This window comes from Triturus cristatus, chromosome 8, assembly GCF_964204655.1.
Source record: "Triturus cristatus chromosome 8, aTriCri1.1, whole genome shotgun sequence".
NCBI lineage: Eukaryota > Metazoa > Chordata > Amphibia > Caudata > Salamandridae > Triturus > Triturus cristatus.
Window position 1 is genome coordinate 602,256,267 of NC_140591.1, and position 19,084 is coordinate 602,275,350.

At 42.3% G+C, this 19,084-nt stretch overlaps 1 protein-coding gene across 15 annotated transcripts in view; it reads right to left on the bottom strand.

Moving 5' to 3' along the window:
- The window catches only part of MYCBP2 (MYC binding protein 2), a 1,771,217-nt gene that overhangs the window by 1,047,068 nt on the left and 705,065 nt on the right, over positions 1–19,084 (bottom strand). For all 15 annotated transcript variants that reach the window (XM_085622060.1, XM_085622057.1, XM_085622054.1 and 12 more), the window contains 3 exons: positions 15,066–15,197; positions 14,292–14,470; positions 3,092–3,234 (listed from right to left, as the gene is read on the bottom strand). In XM_085622060.1, coding sequence (XP_085478186.1) covers positions 3,092–3,234; positions 14,292–14,470; positions 15,066–15,197 — 454 coding nt within the window. The remainder of the gene's footprint in view (positions 1–3,091; positions 3,235–14,291; positions 14,471–15,065; positions 15,198–19,084) is intronic.

Consider the following 19,084-nt stretch of genomic DNA (forward strand, 5'->3'; position numbering starts at 1 on the left):
CAAATGAATTCACACATTCAAAGACTGAACTTCAGACCAATTGTTGTTTGTATGAAAATATTCTTTTAGTTTTTTTATTTTCTAGAACCAAGCAAGCCTGGCACAGGTAAGCAATACATACTTTACAGTAGTAATGCAGTTTGCAAACAGTTTGAATTGAAATTGTATATGCACTTTGATTTGACTAACAGTATGGTTTGAGAGAAATGCAATACTTTGTAAATACAGTACATAGACTTGAATGGGCTTTTCAGTAAAATTACAGGTAAATTACTTTTGAGATTACTTTTCTTACTACTCTGGGAGATTTCCTGTAAAAAGGTAAGTAAGATCTTTTTTGTTAGAACTCCACACTACGAAACATTTCCTAGAAAAACAGTCGATGTTATCTTATGGAGGAAAACAGTGTTATCTGTTTTGAGGTAAGTGTTTGGAAGTGGGAACTTAGGTTCTGGGGGTAGACTCAGGGGCCCTCCAGGGTCAAGGACGCACTCTAGTTACACCTTCAGCTGCACTAGGGCGGCCGGGTGCTGAGGCCCAATGTTATCCAATGGGGATAGGGGGCCTCCGGTTGGTGGCTGCTGGCAAGCAGGCCACTTGGTTGTGGGAGCAAAGCTCCTGGACTTTAGCTCAGGGCAAATGGGGATACTAAGTAGCACCAAAGGTGCACCCTCACGGGCACTAGGTTGGCCGGGTGCATGGTGCTGTTTCGACATCGGGCGCCCTGTTTATTTACATGTAATAAAAATAAATAAAAATAAATGTTTATTTACAATGGGGAACCTCCGGTTTGCACTGGTACTGCAGGCTTGGGGAACGAAGGTCTTCTGGGTGCGACCACCACTTTGAGAGGTAAGTTGGGGGTTGGTTAGGCACCGTCGGTTAGGGCACCCAAGGCCGAGGGGTGTTGGGTGCAGGGGTGCCTTTTGGGGTCAGATCTTCTTACCAGCTCCTGGTCGCGGTTGTGGGGACTTCCGGATTTAGACTGTAGGCATCCGCTAGAGGTTTGAGGCAGGTCAGGGGTCGCCAGATCTCGGGTCAGGATCGCCGGGGTGACCTTCTCGTGGTGTTTATCCACTCGAGCCGTGGACGGCGGGTGCAGAGTGGGACGGATTCATGGTGTCCAGCCGGAGCCAGAGGTTGCAGATTAACAAATCTGGTGTTTACAGGAGACTAAGTCTTTGTGGTTGAAGGCAGGCAGGTTCTCCGGGGTTTTCAAGGTTGCTGGCTGCAGGACACACCAGGATTTCGCAGGAGCGGTTTCGAGGGGAAGACAGGCTGGTAGGGCTTGGGCCAAGTCATTGGGCGTCTTCCTCTTGTTAGCTTCTGTACGGCTGTTTGGTCCTTCTTCTTCTTCTTGTAGTTTCTTCTTGTCTGAGGAAGCAAGGTTCAGGGGTGTCCCTAAATACTAGATTTAAGGGCGTTAAAGGTAGGTAAAAGGCAGGGACCAATGGGTCCCTTCCCTGGTGTGGGTACACCCCCTATTATGCCACCCTCCAGTGGGAGGGGGGCATGAGCCTGTCCCTGGTTGGCTGAGTCCCCTCATCTGCAAGATGGCAGGGACTGAGAGTTGTGCTTCACCTTGCCTCCCCCACCTGAGGGGTGGAGTTGGCAGAGGTGGGCACACCTCTGTTCCTCACTTGTTTTTCCCGCCGGTTCTCTCATCCAAAGTGGGGGTCAGAACCAGTGGGGACCAGTTGCTGAAAGCAGCAAGTGACCTAGGGAAGATCACAAAGGCCACAAGCCTTTGAAGCTTCCCCTTCGTGAAGCCTGCCCATCCTGGGGAAGGAGGTTTGGCACCTCGTCCCAGGATGTGCATTGTTTCAGGCCCCAGAGAGCAGCAGGCTCTCGACCCAGGGGTCCAGAAACAAGTCTGGTGGTGGCAGCTGAAAGCAGCCACTTAGCCTGGACACTAGTGGTAGGTTAGTTTTCAGGTGGCATCACTTAAGATGCCATTCTGTGTGCATTTTTCATTAAATCTCACACTGGCATCCATGTGGGTTTAATGTGCTGAGAAGTTTGATACCAAATTTCTCATTGTCAGTGTAGCCATTATGGTGCTGTAGAGTTCGTAATGACAAACTCCCAGCACCATATACTCTTAATGGCAGCACTGCACTTACAATGTCTAAGAATGGCCTTAGACACTGTAGGGGTACAGGGCTCATGCACCTCTACCCTCACCACTGGTATAGTGCACCCAGCTAGAGGGGTGACTGATCTATGCCAGGGCAGAGGGGTGTAGGCATGGCACACAGAGATGTGTGCCATGTCGACTTCACTTTGTTCTGCACCAAAACACGCAGTCTGTAAAGGCAGTGTGTGAGTGTAAGGGTGCAGGACCTCTAAGGGTGGCACAATAAGTGCTGCAGCCCTTAGAGGTCTTCTCTGGTCATAGTGCTCTGGGTACCTGTGGTACCATTTAGCAGGGGCTGACCTGTGGCCAGAGATGTCAATTGGGTTTAGGCTTCAATGCAGTTTTAGGGAAACAACATAGGCCCTTGGTACTTGATTGGCAGGAGCCCAGGGCACACTCAGTCAAAGTACATCAGCAATTCAGCAAAAAGTGGGGGCAACCGTGCAGAAAGAGGGCACTTTCTCACACCATCAGAAAATGCATTTGAGCAATATGTATTAGTGTATAGTTGTACTATAAAAAACAAAAGTAAGGTAACTAAGAATGTTATACATTCTTTTACAGGAGAGCGTCACCATAACAGGCAATATAAATTAAAGGGTGTGGAAATACACCAGCAATAAAATGTATAAATAGAGCATTTAACATCCCCTATTCTAAGATCAGATGCACCAAAAGCCAGCTATAGAACTTATACTACAGAGTTTGTCTGTTAACATTTGAAAGTTTTTGGTGCCACCAATGTCTCCCAAAATGAAAATAATTCCAAAAGATTGATCAACTCTAGATTTCAACGGCCAGTCCTGGAAAAGTTATAAAGGACACACTTTGTGTAAAGTGTCTTTTTGGGTGCAGTGTTCCTTGTTTAGGTAGGCAAAAATCTGCACATAACCTGTTCCAGGCTAGAGTAAATCCAGTCATAATTGCATATTAGCATACATAAAATTGACTTACCGTCAACAGCAAGAGCACGGTGTAAGAGATCTTTAGCAGCTCGCACAACAGCATTTACTACAGAGAGAGCTCTACTACAGTTCTTATCTTCTTCGTTAGCTTTACTCATGAGCTGAGAATGTAGATCCCCATCGTATTCACTCCTGAAAAGAATTATGATAAAGTCAATTGCAGGATTCAATGATGCCTCCATGTTGGCATTATATGAATTGGGCCTGGTTCAGAAATGTGTTCAGTAGAACTCTGGGTGCAAAAAACGCACTTCAACGTAATTTGCATATTCTTCACAGCAGAATCAATATTAGTGAAATTTTACATTCCAAGGTGCACTTATGAAAGTGTTAAGAGATGGCCTGAAGTACTTCCTGGATTTTTTATGTATCACAAAAAGTGTATAATTTATTCCAAATGAAGGACTACCTGTATGTAGGAGATTTCTGAGGTTTCTACATGGGATTATGCAAATAAGGCTCATTACAATTCCTTATTATTGGGGTTTAGGAACATTATCACATAGGAATAAGGGGAGGGGAAGAAAGAACAAGCCACTTACCTTCTGTAAAGTTTTTTTCTGGAGGATACTCTAGCTGCAGTTTCCTCAACTTGTGAATACTCATCGGCGCCAGATTGAATATGTGGATTTTTCTCACCATTGCTCTCACATGCCAGTAGGTGGCATTGTGCGGCTCCACATCAGCTTTATCCAACCCCAGAAGTGACATTGGAGCCACATAAAAGTCCCACCCTTGCATACGGATGTTAACTTCTTTCTAGACTCTGTCCGCGCCCTCAGACACATAGCTCAATAATCAGATGTAAATGTGTGCAGATCTCTAAATTGGGGCATTGTAATGTATGGAAAACGACAACATTCCACAGAATGGGGAAGTGAAATGGTGAGGAATCTGCAAATAGATAGAGGATCATCCAGAAAGAGCATCTCACCTAAGGTTATTTACTTTGTTCTTCTGATGGATACTTATAACCGCAGATGCCTCACCATACATACCAGAGTAGTTCTTTCAAATGTGGTGGGTCTGTTGAATGGCTCAGATCAAAAAGCCCATAAGGACTAAATGGCATAATGCTCATCCAGCGAGACCTCAATGCCAAGGTAATAATGCTTCATGGACATGTAAAATGATGCCACATAGCAGTTTCAGAGATATTCAGGATAGGTACTTCACATACAAATAACCTTTACACTGCCCACTGCAAGCCCTTGGAGGACTAAAACACCAAAAAAAGCAGGACATATAACAGCTTTACCTGTAATGGGTCTGCTTTGTGGGAACCACACTAGACCAAAAACCTATGCAAGGCCCGGCGTAGACAGATTTTTTAGATGGGTTGCTAGCAACCCAAATAACATACAATTGACTTCAGGAGGAAGGTCTAATGCTGTCAGTTCCGCCACTCAATCTCCACACATGGACGTGTAGATTGGGCAGGCTTGGGTAAAGTACCCTGCCCTGTTGCTGCGAAAGAAGATCCTCCCGTAGTGGCAGCCTAATCCTAGGACAGACACTCATGTCCAGAAGGTCCAGGTACCACACTCAACTGGCTCAATCCGGAGCCATTAGGATGACTTGGACCCGGTCGTTCCTGATTATCTTCAGAACTTTGGGCAGGAAAGGCAGAGGCAGGAGTCCCGAGCTCCACTCTAGGCAGAATGTGTCTCCGAGTGACAGTCATCCCAGAAACTCCAACATGAAAAAGTGTTGACATTGCACAAGGTTGTCACCATTGTTGGAGCCGCCACATGACACCTTGGGTGTAACTGCCATTCATGATCCACTAGACAAACAGCTGAGATTGTGCACTCTTGTGTTCAAAGGTTCTGATAGGTGGTTCTCGACCAGGGAAATGCACTGCTGGCTCAGCCAGTTCCAGAGGAGTAGAGCCTCTGGGCCCAGGACCTCATCCCATGCTGCTTGTTGCAATACCACATGGCTGGGGTGTTGTCGGTTAGAATCTGAACTAGCCTCCCTTTTCATCATTGGAAGAAAGGCTTTTACCATCAAGTGAATGGCCAATAACTTCAACAAGGTGATGGGGAACCATACCTCTGCCTGAGATAAGAGTCCACTGACCTACACCTCTCAGAGATCACCTCCCCACCCAGATGTGATGCATCCGCCACCACTGTCCGCTCTGGATGGAGTAGGGCGAAAGGGGTCTGTTGATGGACCAACTGTAATTGAGCAGCCAGCACTCAGGTGTTTCGTTATCTCCTCAGAAACATGGTTGGAATCTGAGAGGTTCCCTTGGTGCTGAGCTCACTGAGACTTGACACCCCACTGCAGTGCCCACATGTGCCATCTGGCACAGATGACAAGCAGGATGTTTGAGGTCGATAGGCCAAGTAGTCCCAGAGCCACGCTCACTAAAATCAAGGACCGAGGTTGAAACATCAGGCTCATGGTATGAATGTCCTGGACTTGTTGACCAGGAAAGAAGGCTCACACCTGCACCATATCCAAAATGACAATGAGGAACGAGACAATATTAAGGGTCGATAAGACCCATCCTCTGCGCACTATAACAGGTGAAATACCTGGGCTTATAAAACATTATCATCACAATATTAGTATTTATATTTTTCTTTTCGTGAACATAAATTCCACAGTAGATTCAGAAAATAATCCAATGTATTTACATAAATACATTCAGTCTTTATTCAAAAAATGTCCATAAGTTCGTCATATTCATTCCAACTCCGAAAATGAATAGTAAGTTCAAATAATTATCTTGCTGCCCAATGCATTTCGAGCCAAAGTTGGCCCTTCTTCAGGGACTCAAATTCTAAAATATAAACGGAAACATACAATACTATACAGGAATAGTACGAACATCATCAATATCAAAGCAGCTTTTACATGATACATAGAAGAGTAATAGTAAATCATAGATGTATTTGTAAACGACATGTAAGTTAACAGAAAGCCCTCCACCAAAGAGTGACGCTAGTCAGGGTGTGTGCTTGGTCCAAATTCAAAGAGACTGATACGTAATCTATAGAGGTCAAAAGGCATATCTCAAGTTTAAAGACACTGTTTAAAACAATCCAAATGGAGTCCACCAACGTGATTATTGAAGCGTTATTAGGAAATACCTTCTCTCTCATGCGTATATACGCTAGTGGCCAAGCAGTTTAAGTAGATGCCTGAAACGATAACGGATTTAATAAAGATCTATATCGTGGTTAATGTATCACTCTGAGAAACTGCTCTATAGTAGTCTCATTTCGTGGGAGACGATAAATGAACATATCATACCGTGCGGGGAAATTCAAAGTCTAGAAGCCAAGACCCTCGAAGTCGACGTGGCGGACTTGGGAGTGTTCTGCCACAGGTCCGCTTGGTTTTGGATACAGCTATCCGTTACGCGGTAATACGCGAACAGTTTAGAAGTAAAAGACGGACTGATCATACACTGAAAGAAACTATCATGGAAACTAAAGACGAACGCTAAAGTGCTTATCTTAGAGTGTAGAGAGAAAATGTGGCCGCCATCTTAACGCTATAATTAACATAAGCGAGGCTAGAGTCCAAGGAGCTAATACAACTGACGTTCGTCTGAGGAATAAGTGGAACTGATCAGTAAGCTAAAGAAATATAAAAAAAGAAGTGCAGAGAACAAATAAAAAAACCCAAGTGAAATGTTGTAAGTTTAAAATACATCTGAATTCAGCGCATATTTATCATGCAGAACAAGCCTGTAACAGTATTTATGTCATACTCATAAGTAACATGAATAGTCTATTCTGTCATTAATTCCCCTATCTATCAGGGTATCTAATCGTTTTACCCAGAATGTTTCTCTTTGCAAAAGACCTCTGGTGAGATCCATGTCTGAATGGTGTACAACCCTTTCTAATACTGAATTTTAATTGGGCTATACTATGTCTCTCCTCCAGCCAATGAGTAGCTAAGCTACTGTTTTTATTCTGTGTTCTTATAGTGCTTTTGTGTTCAGATATTCGCACTTTTATTTTTCGTTCTGTCTTACCCACGTAGAGTTTTCCACATGGGCACTTGATGTAATAGATAAGTTTGTTAGAATTGCAATCAGAATCATGATAGAGTTTGATCATTTCTCCAGAGGTAGGGTGGTGTAACACATTCCCCACTATGACATTATTGCATTGAACACAGTTATGACATTTACTCATGCCTTTGTAGTTAATGCCAAGTGACTTTTTAGGAGTGTTGATAAGTTCTTTCAAGTTTTTAGATCGCGTGTAAGCATACATGGGCGGATCCTTAAAGATATCGTTGAAATCAGGTTCGTTCTGTAACATTTCCCACCTTTTGTTGATGATCTTTTTAAGCTTTATTGAGCTTGTTGAGTACTTCGAGACAAAAACTTGTCTAAATGTTTGTCTTCGAGGTTGAGATTGTAACAGGCTCTTTCTCGTATATTTAGAGGTGCGTTGTTTAGCTTGTTCGATCACTTCACAGGTGTATCCTCTTTGAAGATACATTTGTTGTTGTTGTTGTAGTAGAGAGTGTTTATCCGTATCATTGGGTTTAGAACAAATTCTTTTAATCCATAGAAATTGTGAAAATGGTAAATTATGCTTGAGACTGGTGGGGTGAAAACTTTGGAAGTGCAAAGCACTATTGACATCAGTCGGTTTCCTGTGTACTTCGGTCTGAATAATCCTCCCGCTGATGGCAAGGGTCACATCTAGATATGAAATAGTAGTATCACTGATGGTATAAGTGAATTGAATGTGATCATCTACTAAATTTAAATTTTGAATTTTTTCTTCTAGTAGTTCCTGGGTGTTTGTCCATAGAATAAAAATGTCGTCTATGAACCTGCAATAAAGCAGGGAATTCCTTGTCCAATCAACATCGTTATATATATGGTCAGATTCAAATTTGGCCATAAAGGTATTGGCGTATGCAGGGGCCCCTGCAAAGCCCATCGAAGTACCTTGCTGTTGAAGAAAAAAATAATTGTTCCAATGAAAATAGCTATGGTACAGACAGAAGTGTAGGATTTCAAGTATAAACACTTTATCAGCTCGCAGTGAAGGTTGACGCAGCAGGGCCCACTCTACAGCTTCCATACCAGCAGTGTGTGGTATGGAAGTGTACAGTGACTTAACATCAATCGTGCAAAGTAGGATTTCTTCTGTGAGAACTACAGTCTCCAATTTTTGTAGAAAGTCCTTGGTATCTTTTATATAGGAACTCCATTCTTGGACAAAAGATTGCAAAAAGTAATCAATATAATGGCCAAGAGGTTCAAAGATAGTAACACATCCGGTAACTATCGGACGCATGGGAGGGTTGTACAGATCTTTGTGGATTTTTAATAACATATATAGTAGAGGTTTGCGAGGGTAATCCACAGTGAGAAATTGTTTAGTGGCAATGGTAATCCAGCCCATCTCAAGGGCATGTTCCAAGATGCTCTTGAGAGCAGTTTTAAGTTCATTGATGGGATCTTTGTCTAGCAGCAAGTATGTCTGTAGATCTGCTACATGATCTTGAACAGCGTTAAAGTAAAATGAACTGTCCATTATGACAATAGCGCCGCCTTTATCCGCTCTTTGCACCTGCACTTCAGCATTGTTCTGGATAGAACGAAGCGTGTAGGTTTCATGTTTGGTTAGATTGGTCTTCTTAGTTCTTTTAAAATGCAACTGATGGAAATCTTTTCTTACTAGGTTCTCAAAGGAATCCAGTATTTTGTGGGAAATAGGTGCTTGGAATTTGGATTTTGGACGAAATTCCAGAAATTCTGAGACGACGACTTCTTTTTTAGTTGGTAGCACGTTCGTGAAGAACTGTCTAAGACGCAGAATTCTCAGAAATTTAAAAAGGGCTATTTCACATTCGTTAGTTACCGAATGTGGTACGATCTTTGAACCTCTTGGCCATTATATTGATTACTTTTTTGCAACCTTTTGTCCAAGAATGGAGTTCCTATATAAAAGATACCAAGGACTTTCTACAAATATTGGAGACTGTAGTTGTCACAGAAGAAATCTTACTTTGCACGATTGATGTTAAGTCACTGTACACTTCCATACCACACACTGCTGGTATGGAAGCTGTAGGGTGGGCCCTGCTGCGTCAACCTTCACTGCGAGCTGATAAAGTGTTTATACATGAAATCCTACACTTCTGTCTGTACCATAGCTATTTTCATTGGAACAATAATTTTTTTCTTCAACAGCAAGGTACTGCGATGGGCTTTGCAAGGGCCCCTGCATACGCCAATACCTTTATGGCCAAATTTGAATCTGACCATATATACAACGATGTTGATTGGACAAGGAATTCCCTGCTTTATTGCAGGTTCATAGACGACATTTTTATTCTATGGACAAACACCCAGGAACTACTAGAAGAAAAAATTCAAAATTTAAATTTAGTAGATTATCACATTCAATTCACTTATACCATCAGTGATACTACTATTTCATATCTAGATGTGACCCTTGCCATCAGCGGGAGGATTATTCAGACCGAAGTACACAGGAAACCGACTGATGTTAATAGTGCTTTGCACTTCCAGAGTTTTCACCCCACCAGTCTCAAGCATAATTTACCATTTTCACAATTTCTACGGATTAAAAAAATTTGTTCTGAACCCAATGATACGGATAAACACTCTCTACAACAACAACAAATGTATCTTCAAAGAGGATACCCCTGTGAAGTGATCGAACAAGCTAAACAACGCACCTCTAAATATACGAGAAAGAGCCTGTTACAATCTCAACCTCGAAGACAAACATTTAGACAAGTTTTTGTCTCGAAGTACTCAACAAGCTCAATAAAGCTTAAAAAGATCATCAACAAAAGGTGGGAAATGTTACAGAACGAACCTGATTTCAACGATATCTTTAAGGATCCACCCATGTATGCTTACACGCGATCTAAAAACTTGAAAGAACTTATCAACACTCCTAAAAAGTCACTTGGCATTAACTTCAAAGGCATGAGTAAATGTCATAACTGTGTTCAATGCAATAATGTCATAGTGGGGAATGTGTTACACCACCCTACCTCTGGAGAAATGATCAAACTATCATGATTCTGATTGCAATTCTAACAAACTTATCTATTACATCAAGTGCCCATGTGGAAAACTCTACGTGGGTAAGACAGAACGAAAAATAAAAGTGCGAATATCTGAACACAAAAGCACTATAAGAACACAGAATAAAAACAGTAGCTTAGCTACTCATTGGCTGGAGGAGAGACATAGTATAGCCCAATTAAAATTCAGTATTAGAAAGGGTTGTACACCATTCAGACATGGATCTCACCAGAGGTCTTTTGCAAAGAGAAACATTCTGGGTAAAACGATTAGATACCATGATAGATAGGGGAATTAATGACAGAATAGACTATTCATGTTACTTATGAGTATGACAAATACTGTTACAGGCTTGTTCTGCATGATAACTATGCGCTGAATTCAGATGTATTTTAAACTCACGACATTTCACTTGGTTTTTTTTATTTGTTCTCTGCACTTCTTTTTTTATATTTCTATAGCTTACTGATCAGTTCCACTTATTCCTCAGACGAACTTCAGTTGTATTAGCTACTTGGACTCTAGTCTCGCTTATGTTAATTATAGCGTTATAGCGTTAAGATGGCGGCCGAATTTTCTCTCTACACTCTAAGATAAGCACTTTAGCGTTTGTCTTCAGTTTCCATGATAGTTTCTTTCAGTGTATGATCAGTCCGTCTTTTACTTCTAAACTGTTCGCGTATTACCGCGTAACGGACAGCTGTATCCAAAACCAAGCGGACCTGTGGCAGAACACTCCCAAGTCCGCCACGCTGACTTCGAGGGTCTTGGCTTCTAGACTTTGAATTTCCCCGCACGGTATGATATGTTCATTTATCGTCTCCCACGAAATGAGACTACTATAGAGCAGTTTCTCAGAGTGATACATTAACCACGATATAGATCTTTATTAAATCCGTTATCGTTTCAGGCATCTACTTAAACTGCTTGGCCACTAGCGTATATACGCATGAGAGAGAAGGTATTTCCTAATAACGCTTCAATAATCACGTTGGTGGACTCCATTTGGATTGTTTTAAACAGTGTCTTTAAACTTGAGATATGCCTTTTGACCTCTATAGATTACGTAGCAGTCTCTTTGAATTTGGACCAAGCACACACCCTGACTAGCGTCACTCTTTGGTGGAGGGCTTTCTGTTAACTTACATGTCGTTTACAAATACATCTATGATTTACTATTACTCTTCTATGTATCATGTAAAAGCTGCTTTGATATTGATGATGTTCGTACTATTCCTGTATAGTATTGTATGTTTCCGTTTATATTTTAGAATTTGAGTCCCTGAAGAAGGGCCAACTTTGGCTCGAAATGCATTGGGCAGCAAGATAATTATTTGAACTTACTATTCATTTTCGGAGTTGGAATGAATATGACGAACTTATGGACATTTTTTGAATAAAGACTGAATGTATTTATGTAAATACATTGGATTATTTTCTGAATCTACTGTGGAATTTATGTTCACGAAAAGAAAAATATAAATACTAATATTGTGATGATAATGTTTTATAAGCCCAGGTATTTCACCTGTTATACTGCGCAGAGGATGGGTCTTATCGACCCTTAATATTGTTGGTTATTACTGGCATTTGTGATTGTTGCATGCCCCCCCTGCAGCACGCCTTTATATAAAAGTGTTTAAGACTGTGAAAAGTTTTTGTTGATTAAGCTAATATAGTGTGTGCCTCTCCAAAAATATTGTTTTCTCTGTTTAATGAGGAACGAGAGCCTCTGCAAAGGAGTCCGGTGTGACTTAAGCACGTTGATTGAGAACCCTAAAGAGGTTTAGAGGTGGCCTACGACCAACTGCGGCAAGCCCACCTTCAACAGCCAGTAGCCAAGTCAAGGGAAGACTGGTATAACCAAATTGAGAAAATTTGTGCGACCACAGCCATCACAGTTACTAACCCCAGAGGGGCACTGGTGAGACCAAAAGGGACCACTGAAATCTGAAAATGCACTTTGTCCAGCTTGAACCACAGGTATTGCCTGTGGGACTGCAGGCGGGGATTATGAAAATAAGCACTCTGCAGATCCTGCACTACCATCCAGTCTCCTGGATTCACAACATATAAAACCTAGGCCAGTATGAACAGCTTCAATTTTTCCTTTTTCAGGAGGAAGTAGAGAGGACGAATATCTGAAATAGGATGAGGCCTCCATTAATCTTCAGCAGCAGCAAATAACTAGAATAACATCCAGTCTCTATTTCTGATACAGGAGCAATTTCTATGGCTGCTTTCTCAGAAAGAGTCTGGACTACCTGCTGCACAATGGACAAGTTGTACCCTTGAAGCTGCTCTGATGTAGATGGAATATGCTGTGGGTCAGACAGGAATGACAAAGCGTAACCCTGTTGGGACTATGTGGAGAATCCAATTGTTGGAAGTAATGCTCTGTCATCCTTTAAGTTAATAACTTAAACTGCCTCCTACAGGTGCCTCTGAGAGCAACTGAAACAGGCTTGGAAGCTAAAGCAGAAGGGGCAAGGTACATTGCCCTGCTTGCCTGGACGTTGTTTGCTGGATCCCCGACCTGGCCACGAAAGGACTAGGGGGTCTGTTGCTGAGGTGGTGAGCCTTGATATTGTAAGCTGTACCCCTACCAAAGCTTGGAAATTGAAAGAATTGTTGGGGATACTGCTGGGCAGGCAAGCAAAAGCTGAGGCATTGTGCTGTGCCCCGGCTATTTTTAAAGCACTACAGTGACAACTCTGCTTTGACTCCAAAGAGAAGGGTGCAGTGAAATGGCATTTTAATGACGGCTGGACGTAATCCGAAAACCCTGTGGATTTCATCCACACGTGTTGCTGAAACACCACACTTCTACTGACCATCCTATCTAAACAGTTGGTAGCGTCCAGTCCTGAATTAATCACATATTTTGCCGTTTCTTGGCCATCCTGAATGATTTGTTATAAGTTGGACCAGAATTCACCGTGGGCTGCTGGCAAGATCTTGCTCACTATGTTCCACAATAAATGTGATTATCATCCATTCATACAGCTAGCACTGAAGAGCAAGACAGGCTGAGGAAAACATCCTCTTCCCAAATGCCTACATACACTTCGACTCTCTATTGGGTAAAGTCGTGGGAAACATGTTTTGGTTCATTCTACTTATTTATTCTTGGACAACTAAGCTCTCAGGCATGAGTTGCTGAGTAGGGAAGGCAGGGTCCCCTGGGACAGTCTGTGGCTTCTAGTATCTTGCCTATGTACTGGCAGGCAAGAGCAAGGTCTGGACACAGTGCTCATTTGTGTCTCTGTGAGGGCCTCAGTATAAGGTAAAAGTGGCTGTGTCGAAGCTTGACCAGGATGCAAAACCTCAGTCAAGTTAGTTTGGACTTCTATGGATGGTACCTGCAAGTCTAAAACTTTGGCAGCATATACAAAATCATGCAGATCCACACCCTCCTCTTCGACAAGAAGCAAGACTTGTGCATCTTTTCTCAGGGCTCGGCGACGGAGTTTGGCTTCATGGTCTGGGTTCGCCTTGAGGTTCGTCCAGGAGTCGTCTTAGCAAGACTTGGAGTTGTGCAACAATCCTAAACACCAAAGACATTTCTCTTGGGGAAATTAGCACTGCCTCAGCCCTCACCTACGCAGAGGGCACATTCCCTACATGAGTGCTGGAGATGTGAATTCTACGAGGAGCAAGTTGGACAGGATGTTCACAGATTAGATTGCTAGAACAGTGGCTTCCCATTCATAGTCGGGGACTGCTGTTAGCATGTATTGCCCCCAAGAGGCTAGGTTCTGATCTCATTCACAGCGGAGGTATGGAGAACTGCTAATGGAACATTAAAATCATCAATTACCACTGCATGAGTGACTGAAAACCTCTACTACAAAGTCTAGTATGAGACATACACAATTCACATTTGCTTTCCTCAACATTCACAGACCCATCATATGTACAAAAGTGGTACAGAAAGGCTACCATGTGCCCAAAGAAGAGCACAGCAGTCATGCCATAATAAACTATCCATCATTTTACTTCCACCCTAAACAAACACACTTTGCTTCAAAAACAACAACTCTGAGTGGGTAAATCTGGCAAGTAGGATATGTACTTGGTTGATAGGTTAGTTAAATTGTAGAGCATGGTTAGGAGAAAGTGGTCCCATGCTTACCTGTAATAAATTAACTGGGGGATTTGACCCCGTGTTTGGTTTGTGCCATTGCTGCTCAGACTACAAGTGCTGAATGTAAATGTGACTGCATCTGGACACTGGACAGTGGTCATTCCTCCATCCCCATTTGCAGTGCGGCTTCCATAATTGCGCAAGCGGACAGCATACTTCACATTTTCCTTGAAAGAAGAACAAAAACCACATAAGCAGGCTTAAAATGCCATTATTTACCACACAGCAAAAACCCAATGGTAAAGCAAAGCATTTTACTATAGGTTAGTAGAATAATGCAAGTGGAATGAAATACTGGCTTGACAAAAATAGTTTTCCCACTACCTCTACTAGGCTAACCTATAGTTGAGGTTGCTAGCTTCTGAAGATAAAGATCCTTTTCCTCTCACTTGAGAAATTAATCTACGAGCAGTATAAAAAGCAGTTCTAAAGTAGCGCAAATGCCTCCCAGATAGAATGAAATATAAAATAAATCTGTATAATACTTGCACAATAACTCTTTAATGTATAAAATGAAAATTCTGTATGTATGCTTCAATTTGGTACAATTTTTAAACAGAAAAGCACTTCCTTATAGTCTTGCAAAGTTAAAGTTGTCTAACTGCACACAATTGTACTTCAGAGTAGAGAGCAGCCAAAAATACCCCAGTTAGTAGAAAATATACATACTGCATGAAAATAAATGTACAAAAGACATATACAGAATATGTCGCAAATTTGTGTTTCTTGAGCAGTTTGAGTTTAAACTGTATTTTGATTTACCTTTAAAGGCACAGCTTTGTCAAGGCGGATTTCAGCAATATCACTGGGGGAATCATCAGTTGTGTAGGTTCCTTTAATTAACTCCAAGGATGTCCAGCGGTGAGAATGAGTTGAATCTCCAGAGTGCTCACTCTAAAGTAAAAATGTCATATGTAGGTCATGCTTTTAAGTCTTTATTTTGCAAATGTTCATGACACTGCATGTAGAAATACTTCAGTTTTAGCAGTAACTTATTAGCATTTACCAACATCAGAACTTTGGGATTTACAGCAGAAACATGATTGTTGCATGCACTCCTAGCACTGCTTCCTATCTTTTACTTTTCCTTGCTCTCCAAATACCTCTCTATCAATTACTATTAACTACCAGATTGCTATTTTAACGAAGCAAAGCTGTGGTGCTGATGGAAGGTTGGGCGCTGGGAACACCAGAGGATTGGAAGATTAAGATTATGAGTTTAGATGTCTCGGAGATGGATCATTTTGAAATACAAGATGGGGTTTTATTGAAAAAAGGATTGAGAGAAGAATGTGCTAAAGGAAAAAGGAGGGATAAATTAGTTACGGCACAATGTAGCTGGGTTTGTTCACTACTCGTCGGGAAGAGGGATAGTGTGATTGGCAACATATAACTGCCTAAAAGATTAAGATATATTATGAAAAGATGGCATGCGTATTAGTAGAGAAATATTGTATAATACATGCAGTAACCTTTTAAAACCACAGTGAAAAGTTGTGTTATCACTTATGAAATGGTGAGTGTCTCTGTATCCCATTTGAAAACGCAATATCAAGTTTTTATTGTTAAAAAGTACTAAAGGTATCTACCAAACACTCACTACACATTCCAAGGCCACTATTCACAGAACCCAAGAGGCTTGGGAGGCGGACCTGTCAGCCCTTACGGATGACGACTGGGCCGAGGCGCTGGCTAGCCCTCGGTACACCACCGTCTCTACCAGATATAGGTTAATTCAATTTAAATACCTCCATAGGATATACTGCACGTGTCTCCGTTTTTGGAAGATGGGGGCAATCCATTCCCCTATCTGTCTCCACTGTGGTGCAGACGAGGGGTCGTTCCTACATACGGTGTGGAGTTGCGGGGCACTGCAGCTCTTCTAGTCAGGCATGTTGTCTTGCTTGGAGCGTGTTCTGGCGTGGGATATCCGGTCGGACCCTAGATTGGCGCTCTTACATAGCACAGAAGACATCGGGGGCAACAGGTATAAAAGACACCTTTTGTTTCTGGGTCTCACCTTGGCTAAGTGGGACATAGCACAGCACTGGAAGGACACGTCCCCGCCCTTCATAACTAACTGGAAAAAGGCCCTGGATAGGTGCATGTCAGCGGAGATTGTAGTGTTCCAGGCGAGGGGGTGTCCACAGAAACATGGGAAGATTTGGTCTCGGTGGACCAAGTACAGGGGTATAGATCTGCCTTCAATGACGCAGACCGCCACCCGTGATCCTATCGAACGACTGGTGGTGAATGATTTACCTGTTTAATGTATCAATGTTAAAAAGATGTGGCTGGGAATTCCTTTGGCTTTTACATGCAATGTTCTTTCAGTATGTATGGTGCTCACTAGGGGGGAGGGGGAAAAGGGGTGTTTTTCCTGGTCTGATTTTCTGCAGACTAAAGGGAAGGGTGTTTAACAGTACCCAGAGATATTCTCTTATGCATTTCCTCTGTGCTTTGTCGGGCTCTGCTCCTCTGGTATGATGAAAATTCAATAAAATCTGTTTTAAAAAAAGTACTCATTCTTGTGTTTTTCGCCATCTACTGCCAATGCGACATAAGATTACAAAGAAAGAAACAAAGAGGAGCGTTGCAACAGGGATAGTTTGCATTGGCCAGTCAAGCATTTTCTTAGGAATGACCAAACAACCTGCGCATCATCCTGGAGCTAGTGCTGAGATAGATCAGGTTGAGGAAAGTTGATGGGGCAACCAAGGCGTTAAAATGCAGATTTCATTTGTGTTTTGGGCAAGCCAATAAAGGCACATTGGCCATGATGTGGGAGTCCTGAACTATTAGCAGAAGTGCATGAGAATGTCTGATAGGGAAAGGATGCTTTAGCAGCATTTCCTTTAGCAGTATAAAAGAGCCTAAATTAATTTCACATGACCGCAGCCCACTCAAAATACAGCTTTAGAGCCATTGGGCTACATACCTTAGGGTGACTACACCCTCTATATGACTACGTCCTCTGGGAAGTGGGCATAACCCTACCCTAATTGGCTAAATTTCTCCAACACAACATGGAGGATACAAAAAAGTGGGATCTGCATCAGCTTCCCCACCTGACAAAAAGTGGGGATAGGATAGGGGGTTGGCATCTTCCAATAGCTGGAAAGGCCTGGGTCGCATTTCAAAGCTGGCATGGACATTGAAGTTCCCTGCCCTGGAAGGCAGTTCCTGCTTGGACAACACCTCTGCCCAGAATAGGCTTTGTTCCCATGCTCTAAGAGCGAAGGCTCTCACCCCAGGAGACCAGAAACATGTCTAGTGGTAGTTGTGCAGTCAAGACTAGTCAGTCAACACACTAGCAGTCGGCAGGTTTTCCTGGGGCACCTATAACATGTCCTCTGAGTGCATTCAATAATAAATACGACAATGGCATTAGTGCGGGTTTATTAAGATAAGATGTTTGGTATGAATACCACCATGGGGCTGGGGAACTCGTAATGGCGACTATCTCGCCCATGCACTCGTTATGATTTCCCTGGTCACTTACAATATCTAAGAATGGACTTATACATTGCTGGGTCATACCTACTCAGGCAGATATGTCCACACATGGGATATAGTGCACCCTGCCTTTGGACTTGAAGTGCTGCTGTAGGGATGGCTTGCCTATATCTCATGTAGTGTCTGTAGGCATGGCACACAGGGCTGTGTGCCATATTGACTCTTCGGTTTTGTAAGCACCAAGGCAAGCAGCCTGCAATAAAAGTCTACATAATCTTGGTGAGGGGTCCCTAGGGTGGCACAATTTGTGCTGCAGCCCTAACAGACCCTCTTCAGTCCCAATGCCCTAGGTAGCAGGGACACCATTTACTAGGGACTTACAGTGGGGCTGAAGTCTTGCCAATTGTGGAACAATCGTACAGTTTAGGGAAAGAACATTGGTGGTGGGGACCTGGTTAGCAGGAACCCAGCACACAATCAAAATTGCAAAGTGGAGAATAACCATGTCAAAAGGGGCACTTTCTTATATTGTGCTATCAAAATGTTGTGCGAAACAATAGTTCGATGGGCTTGCAAGGAATATATTTTTTTTAAATACAGGCCATGTAACAGAACTCGGACATGGGATCAGAATGGAAATGCATGACAAACGTTTTTGTCGACTGGAAACTAAACTATCATTCTTAATCATATTTAAATGCAGGTGGCCCATATGGGAAGCCCATCTGTTTAGCAAAAACATCCTCCTACAAGGAAAAGACGGGCTCACGTCAGCACTCTATATAGGCGCATTGGCGCTTTAAAGTATCTCGAACAAAGTTAAAGGAAAATAAGTAACGCTTTTGTCATTTTACTTATGTTGACAAATTTAATAAAGTTCTTCAGGAAACTGTTGCTCCTTCACATTATCAATTTCATGTTGAGCAAACAACTTTAAAGTAATATATGTAACTTCCAGTAACATTGAACTCCCCAATGCATTTTGGGTCTAACCCTTCGTCAGGGGGAATTTCCTGCGAAAAAAATAAAAAGAAACTGCTGTATCCAGGAGCACAACCAATGCAACACGTGATGGCGAAATCATTTTAAAATTACAGTATATAACCGTAAACTAACGAAAATTCAGCAATGGTAGAAAGTTTCTCACTTATGCACATGGTGAACATCAAATTACATTCTAAAAGACCTGTAACTTTTCATCTACTCTATGATATTCTTAGACTTTTTCTTATTTCCTGATTACGCGATTGGGCAAGTAACACCTTTTCGCACGCTTAAAGCATTCGTGGGCATTAGAATATTGTTTAGCATCTCTATTAACTTCA